At 41.3% G+C, this 10,000-nt stretch overlaps 1 protein-coding gene across 1 annotated transcript in view; it reads right to left on the bottom strand.

Annotated features, from left to right (window-relative positions):
* The window catches only part of LOC137992779 (short transient receptor potential channel 7-like), a 107,829-nt gene that overhangs the window by 4,400 nt on the left and 93,429 nt on the right, over positions 1 to 10,000 (bottom strand). Inside the window, exon 14 of the mRNA XM_068838293.1 lies at positions 2,728 to 2,911. Coding sequence (XP_068694394.1) covers positions 2,728 to 2,911 — 184 coding nt within the window. The remainder of the gene's footprint in view (positions 1 to 2,727; positions 2,912 to 10,000) is intronic.

Genomic DNA, 10,000 nt, shown 5'->3' with positions numbered 1-10,000 from the left:
TCAGCACTACCAGCAAGACAACTGGCTTGAAGATCAATTCTGAAAAGACAAAACTCCTCAGACTTAACACGACCAGCAATGAGAACGTCCAGATTGACGAACACGATATTGAAGATGTAGAATGTTTTGTCTACTTGGGTGCATACATCAGCAAGTCAGGTGGCACAGAAGAAGACATCAAAGCAAAGGTTAGGGAAAGCAAGGGCTGCATATAGTAAGTTGGATAAAATCTGGAAGAGCAGTAAATTTACCTACAAGACTAAGACCAAAATTTTCAAATCTAATATCCTCTCGGTGTTGTTGTATGGTTGTGAGTGCTGGCGAATGACCAAAACAGATGAGAGAAAACTGGATGCATTCTTTCATAAGAGCCTTCGTCGGATGTTTAAGATCTACTGGCCAATGCGGGTAACAAACGAGGAGATTAGAGCAAGAGCAGGATTGGAGACAATAAGTAAGCAAGTGGCAAGGAGGAGATGGACGTGGTTGGGCCATGTCCTCAAAATGGACCATTGCTCACATCCACGAATTGCTCTAACATGGGTGCCTGAAGGCAAACGGAAAAGGGGTAGACCGCATGAGACTTGGAGAAGGACTATCGAAAGAAAGATGAAAGAGAACGGTTTAGGAACATGTGCAGCAGCAGCATCGGCTGCGGAGGGCAGAACAGCCTGGAGGCAGAGAGCCTACAGCCCAATTCTCCACTTGGAGAACGGATAAATGATGATGATGATTCCGATAAGTGTTATTAATATTCAAATTTAAAAATTAGTTCACTAGGGTTTGATGCGTTATCGAACTCAGGGTTTGATATTGCATGAAACTCATGGATAACGCTTCGTTCCAGAGTTTCACCGAAGTCTCAATCCACATGAAGTGAGGAAATTGGCGTCTCGTTGTAGGATGATCACTTTATGAATGATTAATATGGTAAATAACAAAGAGAATTGCCAAGTAAGCTGTTATCGCTTTTCGCATGGAAACGTTGTGTATTACTCCGTTTTAAAGAAACATGTCCTATTCTCGGTTTTCACATGACGTCACGACCGCCATGTTGGTGCCCTAAACAAAGAAAAGGCGGCCATGTTGGTGCCCCGACCAAATCCTCCGGGAATTTAACTCTATTATTATGCAAATGCTTCCTTTTGTTTTCGTCGAAAAACATGGCTGTTGATCACGTGAGTGAAAACCAGCAATAATCACTTGAGTAAAAAATCGGGATGGGAGGCATCAAAGGCAGAGAAGTCAACTGTGATCTCAAGACAGAGGGTGTCAGATTAAGAAAGTTTTGCACCTTCTGTTACTTTTAGTTATTATATGGCTAGTGTTTCTGGCCGATATAACGGGCGCTATTATTGGCTAAGAGCAGCGAAGCACGAGGGCATTACTCTCCAGTAATACCCACGGGCTGATTATGGATTATGCGAATTAGTTCTTCCATCTTTAGAACCGTTCTGTTAGCCATATAATAATCAACTTTAAAATAGCCTTGACCGTTCGGTCATTATACCAAAATCTGACACCTCGGCCTAGATGTATTGACCTCGCTATCGATCGCTCGGTCAATACGGCAAGGCCTCCGGTTTGAGATTTAGCTGTAACGACCTCACTCTCGGTTATTAAGTAGTTATTTTAGAGCGAGTTTCAATCGAGTGTCGTAAAACCATAACCAAAGTAATTACTTTGGTCAATCAAAAAGGACGTAGACAATCTAGTACACCAATCAAAACTCGAAGTAATTACACGTAGCCGACACAAAGAGAGGGAAAATGTGCACGCGCGAGCCACGATTGGTTTTGGTTTCACTTTTGATTGGTTGAAAAAGTGGCGCGAGAACTTTGAACCAATCACTACTGAGTGAAGTAATGCAAAACCAAAGAAATTTGCTAATTACTTTCGACACTCAATTGAAAACCGCTCCAAGATGACAGCAGTTATTCGCTTTATAATTACACAATAATGTAGTACGAAGGACTGGCTTCTCGAAGAATAGCGAGCTTTCAGTAAAGAGGACTCCTTTTACATTCAAACTACTCAAAAAAGTACTTGGCTGCTTAATAATGATGTGATCAAGATCGTGATCCTAATGATGAGGCGTCGACGAGTACCAGACCGGGAGAAACCAATAAGCTTTCAGTCATAAGCACAGCCTCAGCACACCCTGCAAGTTCATTTGAAAATTTGTTATGTTTCTGCGGCGTCTTCGTTCTAACAAGGGCGTCATACCAAATTTGCGGTTATCTGGAGGACGTGAGTCCTCAACGAGAAATTTTCAACTATCGCTTTAAAAAACTATACCGTTTAAGCCCAGTCATAAAAGCTTTCCACGGCTAACGATTCCGAGTAATCGCAAAGTGATCAGATTAACGCATTTTTTACTTTTTTTAGTTGACGTTTGTGTAACCGTCGTCGTCGTCCATAGGTATAAGGAGGCTCGGCAGGGTTCTTCACTGGTAACAATGGGTTTCCAATGGAAAAGGATTCCTTTCAGGAGGGAAACATGCATTTATAATGCTATTGTCAGGCAACTTGTTAAGGGTATCTGCGAGTCCTAAACTGTTTCCATAGCAATGTTACCACACTGCTAAAAGACCCACTAAAATTTAGTTTTTATCTAAATATCGTAGTAAAAAGCAATTCAGTGACCAAGTGAGATTTTCCATTAGGAGAATCTATAAAAAAGAGCAAATATACATAAAATTGCAGGAGATACTGACAGTGACAGACCTTTGGTATCGTAGTCAAAACCATTGAAGGAACCATCATGATTGTTGCTATGATAGATTTTCCCGTCATCAGTGTGGTATCCTAGAGAGCACATTGTCCATCCCGGCATTAAAATATTTTTGTAACCATTGGGGACCACTCCTATTCCAGGCCAGCGTGTCTTTCCTGTTTCTAAGATTGTAACCTGAGAAAAGAACAGACAAATTTAAACCGAAGCTTCAAATTCATTAAAGTGTTAATAAAACGAAAATTGTTTCGTTTTCCCACTTTTTTGGACGAAATTTACATTGAGACAAAAAGTCAAATCCTCACCACTCTGACACAGCGCTTCCCAATTTTAAAACGACAAACAAAAGTTCTCAAAGTAGCTCAAAAAGCATTCGCTAAGGCCTTCAAACCACGTTCACCACCTTCGCTACTCGTAACGTCATCTTATCATCAAAACAACAGTGCTCCTAATCAGGCTATTAAATTTAAAATTCACATCCCAAATAGATGAGGTCATGAACAATTTACACCCCAAGAAAAATACCATCAATGCTCTACCAACTGAGCACCAGCGCAGCGGAGGTCATGGGTTGGAATCCCTTTGGACCTACCTCGATTAGTTGTCTGTAAGGAGCAATTGCTTAACTTGTCCAGAATAATGCACTAGTCAATTGAAACCACGATGTTCCCGATACTCCCCCGCTACGTCCCGGGGGTGGAGAGGGGCGTGGTTTCAATTGACTAGTGCATAAGTGTGAGTGTCATTTCCCTCATTCGTCTATATCCCGCACTTCAAGCATATCCAGGTGATCTGGTGACGTAATTCGGAGGACTGGGAAGAAAAATTTTAACGCCGTATCCCACAACCGCGCGCGGCCTTATTTTTGGATTCAACTTGTTAGAGGCGAGGCCAGAGCTCGTCGGGTCTACTTGAATGTTCATTCAGTAACAGGAAATGTGGTAGACACGGAATGATCTGTTGAGTTTCGGCGATGGAAATACTCCAGTGAGTTTGGAAACAACACCTAAGGCCGCGCGCGGTTGTGGGATACGGCGTTAAAATTTTTCTTCCCAGTGCTCCAAATTACGTCACCAGATCACCTGGATACATTTCTTTTACAATGTCTCTCTCAGTCGTGTTTGAAATCTCACATGTGAGACATTTGAAGTGACCACGGTGCTGCGATAAATAAAGCTTTTTCCGAGATCATGTATACAAAGGACAACCGGTGTTATGGTCTGTCCTCCTTCTTCATTCATGCTTGGTTGGGGCAGGTGGGTGAGATTAAGTTTAAACTGATAGTGGCTGACACAGGCGCATTTACCGGCCGACGACCGATCTCACTTTAGGGAAAGAATTATAAACATCCATGAGACTGTATGTGATATTTGCGGTATATAAACCATTAGTAATGGAATTTTGTAAGTAGCAAACAATACGCCTACTTTGATGACTGATTCATTGCTTCATTATTAAGATTTTTTATCTTCCTAGCCTGCTAAGCTGGTCTTAATTCAGTGGCAGAAATGAAAATTAAATCACCTTAAATATTGTGAACTTAGAAAATCGTGTTGAGTGAAATAAACGTGTTGGGCAGATCTCCCTCTCTACTTGAGGGCGAGATCCTACTTTACCGTGTTTATCTTTTATTTAATTTATTTAATTCAATATTTATCCAGGGGCATCCAATTTAGCAGCGCTAGTTTAAATAAAGCCCTGACACAGCACAAAACAAAGACATAAAACATTAAAAACTAGACAAATAAATTAAGTTATAAATGCAGTATTTACTGCAGGTGTTACCGTTTAAGATGGCGCTTTAGTTTGATTTTAAATTCGCTGAACGTCTCTACTTGCCTAATGTTTCTCGGAATGGTGTTGTAAGTTCGAGCGCCGTTTATTCTGAAGCTGCCCTGATACTTAGCAGTTTTTGCGAAGGGAGAACGCAGCAAATCACGGCTTCCGGTGTTATAGCCATGGAAAAAGTGCGCGTGCCTAAACTCTGAAAGTAAGTACGAAGGCGCTATACCGTGAAGACATTTATGGACTAAAAGGCATTTGAGATAATTTCCGCGCGCTTGCAGGTTGGGCCAGCCAAGTGTTGATTTTAACTCCTCAGCCCCGATTGATCGACCTTCAATGATACATGCTGCACGTCTGTTTAGCTTATCTAGGTAATCTTTGCTCCCAGCCCCACAACTGTCCCAAACAGGCGACCAGTAATCGAATAATGGCTAGACTATAGTATTGTAGAGCATTAGGCAAGTTAGCTTGGGGAGAACCTTACGCGCTCGACGCAGAACACCTAATCTTGGCGAGATCTTGTTACCAATATATTCTATGTGGTCCTTCCAAGATAGAGTGTCGTCTAGGAGGACCCCAAGATATTTGAACTTATTAACCCTTTCTAAACGCGTGTTAGTGATTTCTATAACTAGATCATCAGCCTCTGTGGTCCTCTGATGGGTACCAACAAGCATAATCTTCGTTTTCTCAAGATTAAGTATTAGAAAATTAGCATGAAGCCAGCTTAGGACATCAGTTAGGCCACCAGTTAATTGAGCTTGAATTTCACCAACAGACTCACTTGCAAAATAGATAAGTGTATCGTCAGCATAAAGCTCGACACTACAACCTTGAACCGCCAAGGGTAGGTCATTTATGTAGATAATAAAGAGTAAAGGGCCGAGCACGCTACCCTGGGGGACCTCGAAAGGTATAGACTGGGGTTCAGACAAGAGCCCATTTACGCAAACACTTTGAGTGCGCGTGGTTAAATAGGACCTAAACCACTGGACAGCAGAGCGATTCATTCCTAATAAAGCTAACTTATCTAACATGATGCTATGATCTAAGGTGTCAAAGGCCTTACTTAGGTCTAAAAATATAAGGCCGGTTAATAGTCCTTTATCAATGTTTTCAAGCAGAGTGTTTGTCACGTGTGTGAGGCATGTGGATGTTGAGTGAAGTGGGCGGAAGACAGATTGGAGAGGAGAAAGAAGCCTATGCTCCTGTAAATAGTTGTAGACCATACGGTGGACAGCCCGTTCAAGACGGGAAGTACTGAGATTGGTCGAAAGTTCGATGGATCCGATTTCCATCCAGCTTTATGAACCGGCGTGACAATAGCATGTTTCCAATCAGCCGGTAGCATTCCTTCATTGCTCGTTCTGTTCATAAGTAGGGTTAGGGGTCTCGCCAGAGCTTCAGCCCCATCCTTTAGAAGCCGCAAAGGAATATCGGGTAGACCAGATGATTTCTTGGAGTTCAGTGATTTCAGTTGCTTGTAAACAAAATCCACCGTTATTTGTGACAAACTAAATTGTGCGCCTGTTAGTAATTGAGGAGGGCAACTGGGTGGGACCGCTGGCACTGGTAGAGTCTGCCGTAGATTTGCTATTATAGATTTAAAGAAGAAAGTAAAGTTAACTGAGATTAGCTTTGGATCTGTGATGACTTCACCATCAATTTCCAGAGATTGAATTTGGCCAGCTTTAACATCACTTCCAATCGCAGACTTGATTGCACTCCATAATTTGCTAGAATGGTTCTCATTTTCTTGAATCAGGTTAGAATAATACGCCCTTTTTGCCTCTTTGATGGTTACAGTTATCTTGTTTCTGAGTGATCGATATTCTTGCCATTCATAAGATGATCCAGTCTTTTGTGCCTTTTTGTGATGAAAGTTTCGTTGAGTAATTAGCGATCTTATTTGATCGGTCATCCAAGGGAGCGTGTTAGAACGAACTCTTCTTGGGCGCGTTGGTGCATGTCGATCAGCAATGGTGACAAAAATGTCTTTAAAAGAAGTCCACGTCTCATCGACCGTGAGAGAGGTGCTAATGAGATCCCAGGGGGCAGAGTATAAGTCTCTGCTGAAATTTGGGACTGAGTGGTTTTTGTAACTCCGACATTTGATGGTTTTTATAGCGCCCCTCGACGATCTAACTTTCCTAATGATGTAAACAAGGGAATGATAGCTAAGGGAGCACTCTAAAATTCCAGAATCAGAGATCTTCCTTTGGTCTGTTGTGAAGGCTAAATCTATAAGTGTGGACAATAGTTCAACAATCCTCGTCGGCTCTTTGATAAGCTGAATAAGTTGATAAGCTTTAAATAACATGCACAGTTCTTTAGTGTCCGAAGATATTTTCTTAGCGACTAGGTCACAGTTTAGATCGCCGAGTATAATTGTTTCTTTCCCCTCACTGCAGGACTAGTCAAGTAGGCTTTCAAACTTGCCAATAAAATCTTTCACCTCAACATTAGGCGGTCGATAAACTGTTTTGCAAGAGGAATGGGTGGTGTTGTCATAGTTCCAAAGCTGTATTGTAAGAGCGAGTTAAACCTGGTTTATCTCGGAAGCCAATAATGGTACGACGACACCAGTGAGAATATATCCCCATAGTAGCGTTTTCGCTAAAACAGCTGATCAATTCTGCCTCTTTGAAGTCCACAAACATCATATACTCCCTCACATATTCCACTTAACAAGACGCCTATAAGGGCGTTTCCGTGCATAAACAGTTAACACAAATTGTCCGTTTACAGTGAACTTCAACTATGGGTAAACTTCGCAAAATGGCGAGAGTTTACCAGAAAGATAAATCTGCAATTTAACTTGAAGTTGTTTGTCGTAAAAACTTAACAACTATCATTATTAATGTTATAATTACTAAATTGGCAAATGCAAACAACGAAGCCCTTATAAGGGTTATCAGGATATCGGGTACCTAGGTAATAAAGTATAGGGATACGGGATATTTGTTTCAGTAAAGTACTAAACCCAAAAAGATTGAAGAAAATAAAAGGAAATCGAGGAACATTGGCTTCAAGGCTGACATTTTCAAGTTCCGTTAAAACTTCTTTTTCACAATAAGTTTGAGCGTGCCCTCTGAGCTTCTGACTGCTTTCCAAAACAAAAGTTCGCTGAAGTTAAACCCTGTCAAGCGGGTTTAGTATCTGGATGTGAGACCTCAAATTATGCGACTTGCTGTCAGGAACATAAGACCGAAAATAGCTGAAAATTCTACTTTAACGCTCAAAAATGCGAACTAAGCAAGGTACAAATTTTGTTAGCCTGCTTTATGCAGAACAAATTTTGACGCAAAAGTAAATAAATATTGATGTACAGTTTTAAGAAGAGCAGAAGGACGTTTTTCGGAAATGTCGATTGAAAATAAAACAATTTGCCATCAGCAACAAAATTTGCGAGATGAATTAAAACATCATAAATTGTGTGCCGCGAATATAACAAGTTGCCATCAGCGAAAAACATTTTGGGAGATTTTTGCTACATTCAATTTTTGTAACGTACTTTTGGTTGTTGTAGAAGTAAAATCGCAAAACCGAAAGGGACGTCGACTGTGATCAAGTCACTTTTTCGCTTTTTTTTTTTTTTAAGTGTTAAAGTTCGACAAGATATGTGCGACGTTAACACAAAAGATCACAGTCGTTGATGCTGATCTAAGTGTCAACTTAAGTTAAGCCCCTTCGAATGCGGTTAGTGGTATCCAGTCATTTCGTTCCATGGTTATTTCGTTCCAAGTCAGTTCGTTCCAAGTTACGGTCAGATCGTTCCATAAAATAATCAGATCGTTCCAAGATACAGTCAGATCGTTCCACAAAATACTCAGACGCAAAAATGTGGTAGTAGTTGTTGCTTGAGGTTGCTTCCTGTGAATTGGATGATACAGGGCAAGAATTTTTTTTAAAAAATCCACTCGTAATTTTGCCACAAAATACAAGTTCGCATATGTTATGTTTTCAGCGGTTTTCAGCAGTTTAACCTACCCCAAATGTGAACCTGCACACCCTGCTAGCAGAGCCTTTCTTTTGCTTGCTCGATTTTGGCGTTCTCGAGAAAGACTCTGCACGAATTGAGTATAAGATGTTTATTGAGTACGCGCTTCATGTTCCCAGGATGCAGTCTCCAACCCAAGCTTAATATGCCAGATCTCGCTGCCATTTTGGTTTGTAACGGTACAGCGGGCTCAATTATAACCATCGGTTTTATCACTAAACGGATGCTCGCTCTGGAAAACCGGGTTAACGAGAGGAAACAAGATTGACTAGTTCAGAAGTTCGGGCTGCAGTGGCTTCTAAGTGTGGACGCGATTCAGGCAGAGCCTCCTTTTCTCCTCCTCAGTAAGGTAAAAAACAAAAGGAGGCTCTGCTCGCAGGGTGGAACCTGCAATACATATCTGTAAAGAAACCGCTGCAAGCTGCGAATGACCGCGGGAATGGGGTGGTGGACGCAACACCGCTGCTAAATCACTCCACAGCTTGCCCAATATCTTTAGTCTGAAACAAAATTCACGCCAAGAAACAAAATTTAAAAGTGAAAAACGTTCTTTGGTTAAAAGTTTTAAAAACACTGACCTTTCGATTGCCAGTCTGCAATCTTTAAAATGTGAGGTGTAAAAAGCGAAGGTAAAAATGTATATGTACAAAAAGGTGAGAAAAATAACAAACGAATATGAATAAATACAAAAATACAAAAGAAATACTTGTGATGGATAAGATTACAATAAAATTGAGTATTGTCTTGGCAGCTGCTTAGAATTATTGCCTGCCTGGCTAATAATTGCAGTGGGCCAGGATTCCAGCGTTTTTTTTTAACTCGTGAATTGCCTCTGTCGATGACGCGTGCATTCTCAAAATCAATAGTGTGGCCTTCGAGCCACGCATGGCTGGCAACATTGAAACCACTTTTAAACTTTGGTGTTTCGTATGTGTTCCTTTTTTCTAGTGTGTAAGCATCTACCCGTTTCTCCGATGTAATTCCATGTACAGTCCGCACAGGGGATTTTATAGACAACGTTCGTTTGCCGATCTGATGGAGGTCTTGATTTGGGAGACACAAATTCCTGTTGCAGGGTCTTATAACCGGTCTGGTGGTGGCTCGGATGCCGTTATTGTTGAGAATTCTTGTAAATGGTTCAGTGACACCTTTGATGTAAGGTAAAACTGCAAAGCCATTTTGGGAGTCTGGTGGGTCTGTCCACCTAAAGAACATTCCCACTAACTCTTCAGGAGAAGGGATGACATCAGAGGTCGAATTCTTCTTTAAGATGTTCGATATAGTTGCTGATGGGTAGCCGTTTGATTTTAACGCATTGAAAACGTGGGTCAGCTCTTTCCTTACTCCTTCAGCGGTGCTCGGGAGGTTGAGTGCCCGATTTAGAAGGGTAGAGGCGGTACTTATTTTGTGTTTTAACTCGTGATGAGAGTTAAAGTCTAGGTATCTATCAGTGTGAGTGGGCTTTCGATGGACACCGACAG

Source organism: Montipora foliosa, chromosome 2 (genome assembly GCF_036669935.1).
Source record: "Montipora foliosa isolate CH-2021 chromosome 2, ASM3666993v2, whole genome shotgun sequence".
Taxonomy (NCBI): domain Eukaryota; kingdom Metazoa; phylum Cnidaria; class Anthozoa; order Scleractinia; family Acroporidae; genus Montipora; species Montipora foliosa.
The sequence above is the reverse complement of the archived record's forward strand: the minus strand, read 5'-3'. Positions and strand labels throughout refer to the sequence as shown.